Here is a 19,757-nt window from a genome sequence, read left to right on the forward strand (position 1 = left end):
CATTCTCGCTTTTTGAGAGATGATTGGACACTCCAATTTCAAAACCCATCCTAACACCACCCAGGACCCACCTTAACCCCACCCATCACCCACCTTCACCCCACCCTAACTTGTGGGCAGCCAATGCATCTTCTAATCCCGTCATATGGTTCGCCTGGACCTCGGCTGATTGTTTTTCTTCAGATTATGCGCATTTAGGATGGTGAAAGGAGAGAGGGCCATGTGGCACGCTTTGCTGCGTGAGTCATGTTGATGCCGAAGAGGCAGGGAGGAACAGCAGCATCATGCAATGTGTCTCTCAGAATGGCGCTCATTGTTAAACGAAGACCTAGACATAGCCCATGCTGGAGGTGGCGAGAGACGCCATGCTAGTATACATGTGTGGAGCCTTGCCAGACAGTCATGATGTGTGAGAGAGAGAGAGAGAGAGAGAGAGAGAGAGAGAGAGAGAGAGAGAGAGAGAGAGAGAGAGAGAGAGAGAGAGAGAGAGAGAGAGAGAGAGGGAGGGGAGGAGGGAGGAGGGAGGGAGGAGGGGAGGGAGGGAGGAGAGAGAGAGAGAGAGAGAGAGAGAGAGAGAGAGTGTTATAGAGAGAGAGAGAGAGAGAGAGAGAGAGAGAGAGAGAGAGAGAGAGAGAGAGAGAGAGAGAGAGAGAGGGAGGGAGGGGAGAGAGAGAGAGAGAGAGAGAGAGAGGGAGGGAGGGAGGAGGGAGGGGAGAGAGAGAGAGAGAGAGAGAGAGAGAGAGAGAGAGAGAGAGAGAGAGAGAGAGAGAGAGAGAGAGAGAGAGAGAGAGAGAGAGAGAGAGGGGGGGGGGGAGGGAGGTGAGACTGGGGAGGGAGAAAAAAAAGAGAGAGAGAGGGAGGGAGGTGAGACTGGGGAGGGAGAAAAAAAAGAGAGAGAGAGAGTTTAATATCTTTAGTATGCACCCCATACTCACGGTGGGGGTGGACAGTCAAAAGATTACAGAGGCACATAATGGGTCCAGGAACTGGGCAGCCAAGTTTTCATAACTAAGCAGATTACAGTGGTCATGAACTATTTAAATATTTATATCTGGTTACAATCGTAGTAAGTTATTTTTGCAGACCTGAATTAAGTCACAAAAATATGGTAGTTTATATGTAGCTTTGAATTATTTATATTACCTTATATTTTAGCAAGGCATGGTTGAAATTAAGCAAGTTTAAGTGGTTGAGTTATCTGCGATAAGTAGTCAGGATATTTTTTTCCAGAATGGTTGGTAATATGCCACTGTGGAGTTTACCTGGAGAGGGTTTCGGGGGTCAACGTCCCCGCGGCTCGGTCTGAGACCAGGCCTCATGGTGGATCAGGGTTTGATCAACCAGGCTGTTGCTACTGGCCGTACGCAAGCTGGCGTACGAACCACAGCCCAGTTGGTCAGGTACTGACTTTAGGTGCCTGCCCAGTGCCTTCTTAAAGACAGCCAGGGGAGTATTGGTAATCCCCCTTATGTAGGCTGGGAGGCAGTTGAACAGTCTTGGACCCCGGACACTTAGTGTGTTGTCTCTCAATTTACTCGTGGCGCCCCTGCTTTTCATTGGGGAAATGTTGCATCTCCTGCCGAGTCTTTTGCTTTCACAGGGAGTGATTTTCGTGTACAGGTTTAGACCAATCCCTCCAGGACCTTCGAAGTGTATATTATCATGTAAATGAGTCGTCTCTGAATTCATTGATTTTATTCCACTGCAGCACATAATGAATCAAGATGTGACAATAATCCATCTGGTAAAGTTTACACTAAGTTGTGTATTTCAGCTGGTGAAGCAACTTCCAAGAGGTACTTGTAACCCAGACGAAGTCGGACATTAATAACATCGAAGGGTCTACTTATTTTGTTGAATGCATGCACCACTGACATCTGGCTCCTCCTGTATGACAGAATGACGATAGGTATCAGTCTTCCTTAGTCTAGTCCAGGAAGTTCAATTACAGTTCTTTTCCCCTGACGGCTCAAGGCTTAATCTACTCCCTTCATGAAGGCATATACTTTCGCCAGTTCATCATTTGTATCATGCATCTGAAGACCAGTGTAAGATGGAATCCACAACTGGTGCTTACAAACTTAATCGCTCAGTCCACAGCAGGATTCGAACCTACACACTGCATCAAACTACGTAATACTTACGCCACTCGGCCAGATCCCAGGGACTGAGAGATAGTGTATGTGTGTCGAATAGGTAACATTGGTAATTAGCAAGAATTAATTTAAAATTAAGTCCTTTCTAAAATTTTCTCTTATACGTTCAGATATATTGTTCCAGTTATATTAATGTAAAAATTAATAATTTTGTACCAAAAAAAATGAGAAAACTTACTTAACCTTATTATAACAAACGTAATTTAATTTAGCCTAATTCAACTAAATATATTTTAGATAAGTTTCCAGTAATTTAATAATAAACAAAAAATGAAATATATTTTTTCTCGTTAGGTTCAGAATAATTTTTGCGAAATTACTGGATGCACAAATTTTCGCTTGCCTTATTCGGCAAGAAGAGCGTTGCTATTTAAGCCAAAATCGATAGTTTTACCTATTCGGCACGATATATATATATATATATATATATATATATATATATATATATATATATATATATATATATATATATATATATATACATATATATATACATATATATATATATATATATATATATATATATATATATATATATATATATATATATATATATATATATATATATATATATATATATATATATATATATATATGTATGTATGTATATGTGTGTGTGTGTGCATGTGTGTATTTTTTTTATCAACACTGGATTTGAGTTTTTAATAAAAAACTATGGTTAATGAAAGAAATTTTGTTTACTCAAGTTATAAATATACACCCTATAAACTGGAATAAAACAATCCATCAGGCAGATATTTTCCAGATAGTTTCTGGGCTTAACAGACAGTTGTTTTCTTACATCAGTTACATTTCAAAGCCCAGCCCTCTCTTGTATGTTCCCCCCTCCCCCCACGCCCCACAGGATGCAGCCCATCACAGGTGTCACCTTACACCGATGTACCTACTTACTGTTATGTGTACTAGACTAGGGCAACAGGTGTAAGGGAACTTGAATGATTCACCGGTACTGTCCCGGCCCGGGTTTTCTCCAGATGGTGACCCAGCGAATGTAAGAAGACATGCTCGTAAGTCTACTCACCTGGGACTGGCCCCGGACCCTTTGGTTTTGAACTAAAAATCTACCACTGAGCCACGAGCCATGGACCCCAATGAAAATGCACATGTCCTAATTTGACTTTCTTGACTTACCCCCAGGTTAAATCCACATAATGGAATATGCATTTGTACCGGTATTAGTTGTCCTCAAGACTTTTGTAAAACTTTAAATAAAAATACAAAGAACCGAATGGAAATAAGCCAGTGACTTTTAATGGGGTAATCCTAGGTAATTTTTAGTGTATGATGTGTGTCCCTGTGCCTATATAAACTCACTCCCTCAATTCAATAATGTTCACAATACAACCTATATTATTCAACGCAAAAATTACTTACTACTCTGGTAATCCTAACACCACATCTATCCCCTAGACGTTAAACAAAATATGTCCAGAGCAACACAAGCACCCACACAGCAGAGAGCACAAGCTCAAACTACAGGTCCTGCCTGGCCCCTGGTCCCCGGACCGGGGTTCCTCAAGGTACACTGCTTGGTACCCTCTGGTTTATCTACCCCAGCATATTCACGCGTTAACTTTCTCGTTAACACATGACTTAATATTATTTTTAGTTATCTGATCGTGCTATTTTATTACAAATTCTGTGAACTTTTATTGACAGCGCCGGGAATAATTAAAATTAGTCATTATTGAATACTGGATGGGCGGACGTACGATTCGTGCAGCACTGAACCAAGGTGAACAAAGAGACATTTATGCAACATTTAGAATCTTTATTGAGGAAACGTTTAGCCATGAGATATTTTAACTTCCTCATAAGATCTGGCATTCATTGCCCGAACCAGCAAAAAGGTCCCCTGCCGTCAAGAATATTTTTGTCTTTAAAGCCGGGGCTGAAGTAAAATCTCAGTGTATAATACATAGAAATATACATCTCTGTGTGAAGAAGGAAAAAAAAACACAATACCGCACTGAAAGAATTCATCACAATTTGCAAGTTGACTTTGTCTCCCATGTGCGGGTTATTTGTATGTATCTGTGTGTATACACTGAGAGATACACCAGTGTATATATGCTAAGAATTATACACTCCTAGATGTATAAAGTGTATGTACACCTCTTGGTGTACATATGCGACAAAGTGCACATCTCAACGTGTACACATAGCTTTAAGCACAGGTATGATAAAGCTCACGGTTCATGGAGTGACCTAGTAGCGACCAGTGAAGAGGCGGGGCCAGGAGCTAGGACTCGACCCCTGCAAGCTCAACTAGGTGAGTACATCCTTCCACTGTGGTAGACCTGAAAATGCAAATAAAGGAAAGTAGGAAAACAAGGAAGCCCGGGGAATAAATGTGGTTCATACCAGTTATATATTCGCGGTGGTAGAAGACGGTACAACAGAGGTACATGGGTAAGGACCCCAATGGAAATAAGTCACTGTCTGACTTTTTTGGGTTATCCTAGGTTCTCTACACATATGCTGCTATGTATGATAATTCTATGTAACTGTATTTGTGTATACCTGAATAAACTTACTAAGGAGGAGTCAAAGATGGACAAGCAGACAGAGGCTGACTCTTGCAAGTTCACTCTGTCAACGACCGTGTTTCATTAGATAAAATACGATAAGATTTGCCCGGATTTTTAATCCGGAGGGTCAACCGCCCAGGATAACCCAAGAAACTCAGTGCATCACCGACAACTGGGTCTTATTTCCATTGGGATCCTTCAGTCTTGCCTCCGAGGATGCGACCCTTACCAGGCGACTAACACCCACATACCTACTTGCTGCTAGGTGAACAGGGACAACAAGTATAAGGAAATATGCCCAACGCTTCCACCGCCGAAATGAACCACGGACACAGTGTGTGAGGGAGAGAGTTGTTTTCCAAATCACGTGGAGCTCGGGGTGGACCCACCTATGAAACTATTTCTGCCAAGTACAATTTACAATTAATTCAGGAATAGTTGAGATCAAGACTGTTCAACTGCATCCCACCATACATAAGGGGGATCACCAATAAACCCCGATGAAAATAAATCACTCTATCTGACTTTTTTTTGGATTATCCTAGGTTCTCTACACATATGCTGTTGTGTATGATAATATATATATAATTATATTTGTGATGAATGGTTTTGAAAACCGACAAGTTGAAGATTGAGACACTTATGCAACATATGGGAATCTTTATTGAGGAAACGTTTCCTTAATAAAGATTCCCATATGTTGCATAAGTGTCTCAATCTTCAACTTGTCGGTTTTCAAAACCATTCCTCTCAACTGTCAGACACTGCATCATCATGGGATCTTGATACAAAGGATTCTTCCAACTTGTCCAACCTTTGGACGAAGACCTACTTCGACTAGTGGATGGTACCACTATGACCCCGCCTCCTCCTTACCTGGAGAGAGTTCCGGGGGTCAACGTCCCCGCGGCCCGGTCTGTGACCAGGCCTCCTGGTGGATCAGAGCCTGATCAACCAGGCTGTTACTGCTGGCTGCACGCAAACCAACGTACGAGCCACAGCCCGGCTGATCAGGAACCGACTTTAGGTGCTTGTCCAGTGCCAGCTTGAAGACTGCCAGGGGTCTGTTGGTAATCCCCCTTATGTATGCTGGGAGGCAGTCGAACAGTCTCGGGCCCCTGACACTTATTGTATGGTCTCTTAACGTGCTAGTGACACCCCTGCTTTTCATTGGGGGGATGTTGCATCGTCTGCCAAGTCTTTTGCTTTCGTAGTGAGTGATTTTCGTGTGCAAGTTCGGTACTAGTCCCTCTAGGATTTTCCAGGTGTATATAATCATGTGGCCCGGTGGCCTGGTGGCTAAAGCTCCCGCTTCACACACGGAGGTCCCGGGTTCGATTCCCGGCGGGTGGAAACATTTCGACACGTTTCCTTACACCTGTTGTCCTGTTCACCTAGCAGCAAATAGGTACCTGGGTGTTAGTCGACTGGTGTGGGTCGCATCCTGGGGGACAAGATTAAGGACCCCAATGGAAATAAGTTAGACAGTCCTCGATGACGCACTGACTTTCTTGGGTTATCCTGGGTGGCTAACCCTCCGGGGTTAAAAATCCGAACGAAATCTTATCTTATCTTATCTTACACCTGTTGTCCTGTTCACCTAGCAGCAAATAGGTACCTGGGTGTTAGTCGATTGGTGTGGGTCGCATCCTGGGGGACAAGATTAAGGACCCCAATGGAAATAAGTAGACAGTCCTCGATGACGCACTGACTTTCTTGGGTTATCCTGGGTGGCTAACCCTCCGGGGTTAAAAATCCGAACGAAATCTTATCTTATCTTATCTCTCCCGCCTGCGTTCCAGGGAATACAGGTTCAGGAACCTCAAGCGCTCCCAGTAATTGAGGTGTTTTATCTCCGTTATGCGCGCCGTGAAGGTTCTCTGTATATTTTATTTTCTAGGTCAGCAATTTCACCTGCCTTGAAAGGTGCTGTTAGTGTGCAGCAATATTCCAGCCTAGATAGAACAAGTGACCTGAAGAGTGTCATCATGGGCTTGGCCTCCCTAGTTTTGAAGGTTCTCATTATCCATCCTGTCATTTTTCTAGCAGATGCGATTGATACAATGTTATGGTCCTTGAAGGTGAGATCCTCCGACATGATCACTCCCAGGTCTTTGACGTTGGTGTTTCGCTCTATTTTGTGCCTACTTCACCTCACCTGACTACAGTATATAAGCCACGTCTACGACCCTATGCTGTAGTAATAAAAATGGTTATAACTGACAATAATTTTTAAAGGGTAAGCCAGCGGAAGGCCTCGGTCAGATGACCAAAAGCTCCAAAGGCGGGTCATCATCTAAGACCCGCGTCAGGAAACACTTGTCCTGTTTCCTGACGAACCTTACCTAACCTAACCCTATGCTGTACATTCTACAAGAGTGATGGACTGAACACATCGACTCCAGGCTGAGGGACTGATTACCTCAAACTCCTCCTCTCCTTACACCCTTCTGCTTTGTATTGGACTGATGAAGCCACTGTGTAGCGAAACGTTTCCTCATTAAAGATACCCATATGTTGCATAAGTGTCTCAATCTTCAATTATATTTGTGTATACCTGAATAAACTTACTGAGAGGGTTCGTTCGTTAGTTTGCGTGCTGCCAGCAGTAACAGCCTGGTTGATTAGGCCCTGATCCACCACGTGGCCTGGCCATGGACCAGGCCACAGGGGCGTTGGACCCCGGAACAGTTCTCCAAGTATACTACAGGTATTATGCAGAGCATTTCAGACAACCTTGCAATAAACTTAAAACTCATGAATGAGTAAATAATTTTGTTTGCAATTTTTTGCAAAACAATTTATTGGGAATTTTTGTACAACAATTTGCTATTTGTAAAAAAAAAAAAATGCTATATAACGTTCGAGCGGTTATTACAAATGTTAGTCAAATACGAATGTAAATACTAATCTATAATTCAATATTATTGTACAGGACATAGAGTAATCTGAAGACCCATGGAATACACAGCACCTCGGACAAAACTTAGATTATGCTGTACTAATGAAAATGCCAGATTATATGTTAAACAGCCTAAAATCAATGCGAACCTTCTTCTGATCAAAACTCACAACGGACTCTATTGGAAATAAGTCACTTTGACTTTTTGGGGGGTTATCCTAGTAATTTACACAAGTACTATGCATGGTAATTTGTTTAATTATATTTATGTGTACCTGTACCTAAATAAACTTACAAACTTATTGCCTAAAGTTTGAAGGCGATTGACTTTTTCTTAGGTCATGAGATGGATGGTACGAACTGGAAGGGCAAAGACGATTTTTTTTTTAGATTTTGCCGCCGAAGTGGCTAATTTCCATCCTTTGGAGGGTATTATTATTATTAGTAGTAGTAGTAGTATTACAGTCAAAACGAAGCGCTAAACCCACGAGGGACATGCAAGGCTGTCTGTGGAGGGTAGCACAAAAATATATGGATACACAAAAGGCCTGGGAACTAGAGCCCCAAAAGGGTTCACGGGAGTACATGTTGATTTATATCTAGGGCTGAGTTAGGGTAAAATAGGGAAAAGAAAGGTTGTGGGTACACAGGAAGAGAAGGTGGGTTGAAAGAATGTTTTTTAACATATAGTGTCGAAACTAGGGTGCTCAGATTTTTTTTTTCAGGGAAGTCTGTTAACAAACATGTACAAAGAAGACAATGTGAGAGTACCATAAACTCAGTTTACCTTATTCATGGTATATCTCCTTTTATTGTAGTTGTTTTTCACACAGTTGAGTTACTTAGCCCTTTTAACTTTTAAAATTTAAATAATAAGGTATTACAAGGACCACAAAGGAAATGAGTCACTTCGACTTACTTGTGTTATCCTGTGTAGTCTACACATGTGCTGCTATGTATGATAACTTATGTAACTCCCACAACATACTCAACCCCTGTCAGTTTGGGTTCAGGCCTAATAAAAATACGAATGATGCTATTATACACATGCTAGAACAAATATACACTGCACTAGAGAAAAAAAAGAGGTCCCACTGGGAATCTTCATTGATTTACGTAAAGCTTTTGATACAGTTGACCATGACTTGCTCCACATAAAATTATTGCACTATGGTATAAGAGGCCACTCCCTCAACTACCTAAAGTCAAACCTCAGCAAAAGATGCCAATATGTGTACACAAATGGAGCAAACTCTTCCGCACAGCCAATTACAGTTGGTGTCCCACAGGGAAGTGTCCTTGGCCCACTTCTCTTTCTCGTTTACATAAATGACCTACCAAATGCATCGCAACTACTCAAACCCACACTATTTGCAGATGACACCACATACGTCTTCTCTCACCCGAGCCCAGTCATGCTAGCCAATACTGTGAATACCGAATTACAGAAAATATCTACCTGGATGAGGACTAACAAACTTACTCTAAACATTGACAAAACCTACTTCATTCAGTTTGGTAACAGAGCTACAGATGTCCCTCTTAACATAATGATAAACGGATCACCTATCACAAAGCTCACAGAGAGAAAATTCTTAGGAATCCACCTTGATAACAGACTCAAATTTCAAACACATATACAACAAATTTCCATGATCGTAGGCATACTATCTAAGATACGGTACTATGTTCCACAGTCAGCCCTCCTGGCCCTATATCACTCACTTATTTACCCCTATCTCACCTATGGAATTAGTGCATGGGGCTCAACAACAATAAACCATCTCAGACCATTAATTACCCAGCAAAAGGCTGCAGTCAAAATGATAACAAATTCCCACTATAGGCAGCACACTCCACCAATATTCAAAACTCTAAACCTACTCACCATACAAAACATCCATACTTATTATTGTACCTACTACATACATAGAACACTTAAGTCGGATATAAACCCTCCCCTCAAGCGTCTCCTTACCAACCTCAACAGAACACATGACCATAACACAAGGCACAGATCACTGATGTTCCTCGTGTCCATCTCACGCCATGCAAAAACTCAATGCACATTAAAGGCCCAAAAATCTGGAATTCATTACCTGGGAATATAAAAAAAAAAAAACTGTTTATAAATTCAAGTCTCTTCTTAAAAATCACTTACTCATCCACAACTAAATAAATATTGAATAATTGTGTCTCATAAATGTTTAACCTGTGACCCAATCAAACTTTGTTATTTTTAATTACATTACCTAACAGAATACTCCATTCTACTGATTACACAGCAACACAGTAAATGACCATATGACCTGTCTTTGAAATACACATTTGTGCTTAATTTTTATGTTTACAACAATGTTTACCACTGAATATATCATTGCTTAGTTAATCTTAAGTTAATTTTAAGCCTGCCCATAATGCTCTGCATACAAGGGGCTTTGGCATGTTACACTTAACCACTGTATTTCCTTGTACTTCTATGTATCATGTTCAAATAAATAAATAAACTGTATGTGTACCTGCACCTGAATAAGCTTGCTTAGCTGCATCTAGGAGGGGAAGCTTATGGCGACATTTCGGTCTTCCCGGACCATTGTTAAAGTCACAACGGACTTGACAATGGTCCATGTAGGACACAAACGTTGTCACAAGGTTCCTCTGCTAGGTAAGATAAAATAAGATTTTGTTCGGATTTTTAACCCGGAGGGTTAGCCACCCAAGACAACCCTCTAAGAGCGGGTTAAGTAAGTTTATTTAGATACAGGTACACATAAATACAATTGCATAAATTATCATACATAACAGCATATATGTAGATTATATAGGAAACCCCCCAAAAAGTCAAAGTGACTTATTTCCTTTGTGGTCTATGTTTCCATGAGATATACGACATATGCAAGACTCGTTAAAGAATGCTGCAACATTTATCAACATGCATTTGAAGTTATATTTATTTCCATAAAAAATAATATAAAACCGTAAATCATAAATATATAATGGGATGGCGTTATATGTTTTAGGCTCGTGTTTAATGTAAACAGAAGATGGCGGGAAGGTCGTTGAGAGAACTACAGATGAATGTATCTTGAAGAAGACTTCAGCGACGTCCACGCTGGAGTCACCTTGCTTTCCCCTGCTCTCAGCATCAGTGAATAAATTCCTCGTTGTCTCTCAGGGATGCTTGTCTTCATCATACAGTGCTTGCTGGGTAATTGATCTACTGGTGTGGGTCGTATCCTAAGTTAGTATAATAATAATTATCTCAGCATGATGCAGCGCTGTATGACCCTTGCGGTTTAGAGCTTCTTTTTTATTATAATAATAATAATCTCAGTATGATACACTGTACAAAGATGAATGACATTTAGGTGTACATGCATAAAGCCCCTAAATATGCAGAGCATATCGGGCCAACTTAACACTAACTTAAGATTAATAAGCAAGTTTATTTAGGTACAGATATACTTAAATACGGTTACACAATAATTTAATATAGCAAATTATGGTATAAACCGTGGTAACTGAGACCGAGAAATTAGTTTGATAAGACACATGAACAAATGCTAGGACATATTTATTAGAAAATGATTCAATTTTGGATCGGAAACATGTCTTATGTGACAATAGAAATTTATGTAGAATTTCAATAGAATAGGACATTAAAGTCATCTAGGTATCTACCTTGTCCAATTAAATTTAAACTTATTATTTATAAAAGATATGTTGGTGATACTGTTTTGCTTTTCAGGAGCCCTAATCACAAATTTATTTAAATATTTAAATTCTAAATAGAAAAAATGTATTTGCATAGAGAAGAATAATATGTTGTCTTTTCATGATGTAAATTTAGAAAACAAATGCAGTTTATGGAAGGCTACATATACTGGTGTTATGATTATAATAATTATAATACATATTTTGGTGTGTGTTTGAATTTTTTTATCCTTTGTATCTACTCTGTTTAAGGAAAATTCTATAAAAACCTTAATTAATAGATGCTAATTATTATGTTCAACTTGGTCTGCTTTTTTACATGGAGATCAAAATTGAGTTTTTTTTCTTATACAACAGGTATACATTTTGTTACAAAATGTTTTAATTTTTGGGTGGATAATAAATTATGGTTCAAGGTCCTAAAATGTTTGTTATACCAATCTTCCTTTCTATGAACAGTTATGTTGCAATATTAGGAAACATTAAGACATATTTATTAAGCCACTAACTATTGGTAGTCACTTTAGATATTAAGATCTAGTTATGCTACCTCTGTGTTCAAATGTCATTTTTTCAGTTTGTATGTTCTAATTGAAATGTTAGATACATTGGTAGTATTTTTAGAAACTTCCAAATTAAAATATATAATAATAGAAGAATGTCATATAGAACCCTCACTAAAGTATCTAAACCTCCCATATTAACTATAAGATTATATTCTGAGAATAAATTGCATCCATTAAGTGCTAATGTAAAGGCTTAAAATATATTTTTACTGTACTAATAATGACTATGTACTTAATTCAAATGATGTGGAATATAACTTGAATATAGTTTATCTGATCTCATTACTTTTTTCATTCTGTTACAGTGCTCTTAATATTTCTTTAGATTTTTTCAGGTGAGCATTATCAAATGTTATTGTCCTATCCATAGATTGTCATGAACCACTCCTGAATATAAGCTAAAGAATATTTCTATATTTTTGCTGACTTAGTGCTACATATTAACATACTTTTAATTATTTATTATCCACAGATGAGCTCTGTTGCTGAGATGGCACATAAAGAGTGAGGAATCTCCACATATAGTGAATACGGACTGCTTTGTCAGACAGAATTAGGGTTGGTATACATTACTGGAAGTTGTAATTTTTTTACCCCTTTAAGAAAATATAATAGCCAATTTTTGTAAGCATTTTTGGTCATTTCTGGGATAATTTTAGTATGATACAAGGCCCTGTTCCCACTGATTTCAGCAATGAGTGAAGCCCTGTAAAAGCAAACCAACATTCTTAAAAAACCTTTTCTAACCTTCAATGAAAGCTAATTACAGTAATTGGTGCAATAGTTCATATTATTGGCACTAGTAGGGGTAAACTGTCGAGGGAATGAGGTATTACATATACACCCAAATTGTATCTTTAAGTGCATATACCCTGAGAGTTCACATTAAGCCCTATTTTAGGGATTAAAATGCAGCAGGTATTCTTAATTTTTTGTCTAAAGGTGAAATATAAAGTTAATGACCTAAATTCAGCTGATAGGATTTAAACCTAAGAAATCAACCAATTAATTATGCTGTTGCAAACAGAAAGCCTATTGTTTGAATAACTTCCTCTTCAGTAAAGATATGTATTTTTTTTTTTTTAACAAGTCAGCCGTCTCCCACCGAGGCAGGGTGATCCAAAAAGAAAGAAAATCCCCAAAAAGAAAATACTTTCATCATCATTCAACACTTTCACCTCACTCACACATAATCACTGTTTTTGCAGAGGTGCTCAGAGCACAATAGTTTAGAAGCATATACGTATAAAGATACACAGCGTATCCCTCCAAACTGCTAATATCCCGAGCCCTTCCTTTAGAGTGCAGGCATTGTACTTCCCATTTCCAGGACTCAAGTCCAGCTATATAAAAATAACCGGTTTCCCTGAATCTCTTCACTAAATATTACCCTGCTCACACTCCAACAGATCGTCAGGTCCCAAATACCATTCATCTCCATTCACTCCTATCGAACACGCTCATGCACGCCTGCTGGAAGTCCAAGCCCCTCGCCCACAAAACCCCCCTTACCCCTTCCTTCCAACCTTTTCGAGGACGACCCCTGCCCCGCCTTCCTTCCCCTACAGATTTATACGCTCCATGTCATTCTACTTTGATCCATTCTTTCTAAATGACCAAACCACAAGAATACAAGAATAGATTTCAGTAAAACGTTGATATAACAGTCCCTGATTTATAACTTCAGATTTAAAAGATGAACTGTGTCCAGACAATATGCAGAAACAATGGGCATAGTCCAGTAAATCCAAAAATTTTGTTTATTGTTACTGTCTGCTGGGTGAATTGATTTTGGATTTAACAAAGTTTGTTAAAGCTAGAGTATTCTGTTATTGTTGCAATCATGGAAAAATAATCTTGGTATTCAGATTTAATGAGTAGTTGACATTAATGGATACCTCTTCCCCCCCTTATTATTTCAAAGTCTTGTATGTCATGATATACCTGCATACAATACTGTAGAAGAGACCTGGTGCACTTCCTTTGATTAGTCTTTAGTTTTATTATTGCTAGCATCTAAAAGCTAGTGTTTTGAGATCCCAGGAATATTACGGAAACTAATTTTTTTCACCAAATGGTCATTAATGTGTGTAATCTACCATACAGGAGGTACATACAGTATTTCAACATTAAGCTATTGATATACTATATTGATCTGCATTATGTCTAAATTTTGTGAATTATTCTTCAGCTGTGTAGTATGATTTCAGAGTTTTAGAATTAATTTTGCATTAACAGATGCCTTGTATACTTTTGTTTTCAGGAGGAGGGTTTTTCATTGATGTACAAAGGTATGTACAGTAAACCCTAGATTAATGGACTAATATGGGTGACCGGTAACAGAGATAGTGGCAGATAGAGATGAGATTGTTTTGTTGTTTTCGAATCAGTTGACCCATCACATTTTGTCCCATATTTCCTAAGCCATTAAATTGAGGTCTGTTAAATCAAGGGTTATTTGTAATGTGCATAGGTACAGTACAACAGTTGGATAACAGGTTTTATACTAGGGTGACTAGCCTTATAATATCCTTGGCAGATGTTACAAATTCTGTAAAATAGTACAGCTAGGTAGTGTCTATTAATGCTTAAGGATTGAAAATCAGACCTCCCATCACTTCATATGTTGAATGACCAACATGAGTTTACCACTTAACATAAATATTTGTTGGCAGATACTGCATATGCTGTAGTTTTATCTTGTTGACAAAATAATTTTTAGAAAAAATTTTCTAATTACAGAATTATTCTTTTCCAGAGTGAAATTGTAAACAGATCATCATAGTTATTTGATCTGGTACACTTGGAGATATAAGTGACAGATCAGCATTGAAGAAAATAGTACATATCAGAAGCAAGATGAGCGAGGTAGCTAGACTTGAGCGTGAGAAGCACCGTGCAGAGAACAAAAACAACCTACGTGAAGTTGCTATTTTATCAAACCTGCTTGGTCAAGAGTTACAGAAAATTGGAGACTATGAGGGAGCATTAGCCCAGCACCGAGAGGAAGGATCTCTGTGTGAAGCTCTTGGTGATACTATAGGAGTTGCAGTCTCCCATCGGAGGATGGGAGAAGTCTACTGTGAGATGGAACAGTGGAAGAAAGCTCTTCAACACCAGCATCGTCATTTAGCACTGGCTAAGGAAGCAGAAAGTTTAGTCGAAGAGCAGCGAGCTTATGCTACTATTGGTCGTACTCACTTGCAGAGAGCTGAGGAGTCTGGAACTAGTGAACGAAATGAGGAGCAAATTACAGCTTTGTCTGAAGCTGAAAAAGCATTCTTGCGATCTCTGTCAACATGTGAGCAACTTAAAGGAGCGGTTGATGCTCGAGAACATAGTCAGATGCGTTGTCGATTGTATTTAAATTTAGGGTTAGTGTTAGATTATAGAGGGAATGTCAAAAAGGCTCAAGATTTTATTGGTCAGGCTTTAGAACTTTGTTCAGCTCATAGTCTCCATGAAGATGCCCAGAGATGTCACTCTGCATTAGGTGTTATCCTCCTTCGAGAGGGTATCTTAACAGAGGCGCTACAAGAAGGTAAAAAGTCTTTGGCTTTGTCAACAAAACTTCATGACAAAGCTCTGCAGTGTGAGTGTAATTTATTTTTAGCACACGTTCATCTTGCTAACACTGACTATGAAGCAGCGAAACGGTGTTTATATAAAGCCTACAAGCTGAAGCATCCACATTTAGAAGATAGGCAACGTATTGAAAAGAATTTGAAAACTGTAGTAAGCCTCTGCACAACTGAAGATTCTCTATTAATTTCTGGGGAAGCTGAAGGAGAGGAAAAGCTGAAGTTGTATGAAAAATTAGGTGATGGATCAGCAACTCTTTGTCTCTATTCTCAAGCTCTGGAGTATTACCATAAAATGTTGGATCTAGCTCTGAAACTAGATAAAAGCCCATCATTCCTTGCTCCTGTGTATTTATCCTTAGCACAAACATATTTTGATAAAAAACAATACAAGGAAGCTAAAGATTACTATATGAAAGAATTTAATATCAAGGTTAGGGAGGACTATAGTGAGGCTTGCAAAACACTGATCAGTATAGCTGATACCTGTGAAGCATTGGGGGAAAAATATGAGACAGTTTGCCTAAATTATGAACGAGCTAAAGAACTGGCAGTAAAGGCTAACAATCCCAAACTTGAAGCTTATATTTTGCGTTTACATTCTTCATTGAAAGGAATCCCAGAGTCACTAAAAATGGAACTAAAAGAAGAAATAAATAAGCTTATTGAAGAAAATGGTTTAGACCCAGAACTGGAGTTAAGTGAGGAAGAGGAAAGTGAAAATGAGGTTGATCTGGACATGATATACATCTCTGATAGTGATACAGAGCAGGAGAATTTTGATAGACCACGGCATTTGCGCCAGAAAAAAGCATTTGCTGTTAAGAGAAATGATAAAGGGGAGACTCCTTTACACAAAGCTTGTATAGATGGCAACTTGAACATGGTTAAAAAACTTCTTCAGCAAGGTCATCCAGTGAATCCGAGGGATAATTGTGGCTGGCTTCCTATTCATGAAGCTGCAAATCATGGTTTTTATGACATTGTTCTTATATTAATAGAAGCTGGTGCCTGGATCAGTGATCGTGGGGGGCAACAATGTGATGGCATCACTCCGATCCACGATGCTGCATCCTGTGGAAATTTTGAAGTTGTAAGATTATTGATGAACAAAGGAGCATCAGTCATGTCCAAGACTGATGATGGTGACACACCACTTGAGAGTCTGATCAAGTACAGAATGAGAACAAAGCTGTCACAAGCTGAAATAGATGAATGTATTATTTTGGAGAATGAATTAAAGGAAAAAATGGAGTTAACCGGTCATGGAGTATCAGAGTTATATGAAAATTCCACGAGTCAGCTTGATAAAACTGGATCATCTAGGTTAGCAAGAAAAACAAATGATGGGGCATCCTCATCACATTCAAGGATGAGAGCTGTCAATAATAAAAGTGAGTTCTCAAAAAATAGTTCACATAGAGAAAAAGCCAAATCATCATATCTGCATAGATCAAATGAAGAAGCCTCTTCAGTGAAGGGTAGTAGTAGTAGTGCCAGTGATCATGATGGGGACAATGAAGATGACCTACACAATGTATTACTTAGCTTGACTGAGAAAGAGGTAGCAGAGCCAGCAGATTGTGTAGTCAGCAAGGAAAATGATGATGATAAGGACGAAGATTTTTTTAATCCTTTGTTAGACGATTTACATAAAACATCTGCGACTGGAACGTATCTTAATGCAATAAACAGTGTGGGGAGCGCTGCACGTAGAGCTGAGCTCCAGAGAAGTTCCACAAGTGGACTGAAGCTCAGCAAAAGTAAAAAAAATGCTCTTGTCTCAGAAGAAGAGGATGTTGGAGATAACTGGCTTGATGATGATTTAGGTATCTTTACAAAGAAGAGAAAAAGGATGGAAAAATTTGAGTTTGAATATAAAGAACCGAGGAAAGAGAGAAAAATTTTGACTGAAAAAAATCCCATAGTAAAATCACTTTCCCTTTCAAAAAAGGTCCGGCAGACAAAGTTGACATCAATAGTCCAACAGTATTCAGGCAGAATTGGTACTTCAAACAAACCTGAGAATGAGGCTGTGAGTGAGTTATCTGAAAGCAATGTAAATATAACAGACATAAATGTAGCCATAGGTTCATCTATCATTAATAAAAGTGAGAGCCCAAATAACATTAATACCAGAACACCAGTTGTGGGTGGCAATGCACTTCGCTTAAGAGTTCGTGTGCAGAATCGTGTTTTATTAGTACCTGTGGCAGGTGCTGGCCAGGATCGCACTGTAGGATGGTTGGCAGAAGAAGTTACTCGAAGGTATTATCAACTAGCAGGGTTGCGTCCCCATCTCACTCTGACTACACAAGATGGGGCTGTTCTTGATTCTAATGACCCCATATCTCTTGTTCTGCCCAATGAACAAAGTGAACTACAGGCACAAGTTAAAGGATGGGATCTTCCACCCCTGCCTGACCGCTATTCTCAGGCTTGTCAAGCACTTGGTTGCATTCCTGTATCATCTCTAAACTCTGTTCTTTACCGTACAGAGGCGTCAACTAATCTGGATTTGAGTCGTGGTGGACGGTTAGCTGTAGCACAGTTGCAGCCTGTGCTAAGAGCTATCCAGTGTCAACAGAATTTACGTTGCCTTAATATTGCAAATTGCCGGCTTGGAGATGATGGTTTTCATTATTTAATGGAGGCTTTACCATCATTACCTTCCTTAGAGGTTTTAGATCTTAAATCCTCAGCTTTAACAACATCTAGTCTTCTTGAGCTTACTGAAGCTATCACTATGGATAAATTATCTTTAAAATCACTCGGTTCTCTTGATCTTAGTTACAATACCTTTCCTGGAGCTAAAGTGTCACATATTAAAACATTACTTAATCTACCTGTGCTAAATGTTTTATCATTAAAACATTGTTGTCTGTCACTAACTGGAGAACAGCAGCTACCTTTAGTTACCTCATCTCTCAAGACTTTAAATTTAGATTATAATACAATATACAGTGTAGCTTTAACTTCTCTTTTATCTTGTCTACCTCAAGTTTCAGTTATAACTCTAAGTGGATTAAACTGCAAAAGAGAGACACCAGAAGCAAGTACTCGCTTAGGCATGGCTCTGTCAGGGGTGCTGGGTGCTGGGAAGGAGTGTCTGATACAGCATCTTGATTTAAGCTCTTGCAACCTAGTAGATGCTGACCTGGAGGATATATCTGCTTACTTATATCGATGTCCTAATCTGACTTCTATTAACTTGGCTCACAATCCATCTCTTACATCATCATCTATCAATACACTTCTCAATGAACTGACTACAAATATTATCCTTCCACTCACAACCTTGAATCTTCATGGTAATTCATCTTTCCCATCTGATCTGAAAAGCAAAATCGCCTCTGCCTTAAAACACAAAGCTGCTACAGCGCACACTATAACAAACCTCTCCTTATCAACTGTTGATGCAGACACTGTAATAGAAGACATCTGGAAGTCTCAATATCAACACAGAGCTTCCATTACAAAAATTGGAAAGGAACTATTTCTTTCATGCTGTGACTAATGAATTTTATTATGCTGTAAACTAGACGAGTAAAAACTTTATTCTGATTCTTAAATAATTTATTAATGCATTATTTTAATAAAAGAGCTTGTGCACTATAATATTTCTTTTTTTCAACTTGTGTTTATTGCCATATTTTAGCCTTGTCCAGATGTTTAATTCTTCATAATATAAACTATGTAAAAAATATATATGTTTTTGTCATCCTTTAAGACAGTGTATTGTGGAGTGAATAAGGTTGTGCTTCTTTCAGCGAAGCTCCTTGATACTGGTGAATGGCTCTTGATTTAAGAAATAAATTTCCTCTTGTGGGGGCATTGTCCCACAAAACCCTCTTCAGGTATACTCCAGATTACTTCCTTTTCTCCAAGTGCTGTATGATCCTACAGGTTTAGTGCTTCCCTGTGAATATTAGTACAGTAATAATACTGTGACCCTAATGGGTTTATCACTTCTTTTCGATTATAATAATACAGTAATAATAATAATACTGAGAACACAGGCTCCCCCTCAAGTGAAGTTCCTTGATGCAGGTGAGAACTTTTGATAAAAGGTGCTGTATGACACCTCTAGGTTGAGTATTTCTCTTTGATTATATTAATAATTTTGATCCAAGTTATTTCACATAACCTCTCAATCTATGGATAAATTCTCCTCAGACCGAACCTAATTACCCCCCAATCTCCCCTCCCCTATCCCATCCTCCCCTTTTTCCTTTCCTTCTCCTCCCCACCCCTCCCTTTTGCCCTTCCTCTTTTTGGCCTTTGGG

At 38.9% G+C, this 19,757-nt stretch overlaps 2 protein-coding genes across 6 annotated transcripts in view; one reads left to right on the forward strand and one right to left on the reverse strand.

Moving 5' to 3' along the window:
• Nucleotides 1–3,652, reverse strand: part of LOC128690065 (transient receptor potential channel pyrexia-like) — a 44,691-nt gene extending 41,039 nt beyond the window's left edge. For both annotated transcript variants that reach the window (XM_070088553.1, XM_053778627.2), the window contains exon 1: nt 3,552–3,652. The gene's annotated coding sequence lies outside the window, so the exon portion shown is untranslated. The remainder of the gene's footprint in view (nt 1–3,551) is intronic.
• Nucleotides 3,653–10,653: 7,001 nt separating this feature from the next.
• On the forward strand, nt 10,654–19,169 carry LOC128690064 (tonsoku-like protein). Of its 4 annotated transcripts, none has more exons than XM_053778626.2 (4): nt 10,654–10,851; nt 12,363–12,448; nt 14,154–14,181; nt 14,649–19,169. In XM_053778626.2, exon 4 carries the CDS (start codon nt 14,750–14,752, stop codon nt 18,986–18,988), a length of 4,239 nt encoding a protein of 1,412 aa, XP_053634601.2. In that variant the 5' UTR covers nt 10,654–10,851; nt 12,363–12,448; nt 14,154–14,181; nt 14,649–14,749; the 3' UTR covers nt 18,989–19,169. The 4 variants fall into 4 exon arrangements, with proteins under 4 accessions (XP_053634601.2, XP_053634598.2, XP_053634599.2 ...); XM_053778623.2 differs by having other exon boundaries at nt 10,654–10,818; XM_053778624.2 differs by lacking the exon at nt 14,154–14,181.
• The last annotated feature ends 588 nt before the right edge of the window (nt 19,170–19,757 follow it).

Source organism: Cherax quadricarinatus, chromosome 25 (assembly GCF_038502225.1).
Source record: "Cherax quadricarinatus isolate ZL_2023a chromosome 25, ASM3850222v1, whole genome shotgun sequence".
Classification (NCBI taxonomy): Eukaryota; Metazoa; Arthropoda; class Malacostraca; order Decapoda; family Parastacidae; genus Cherax; species Cherax quadricarinatus.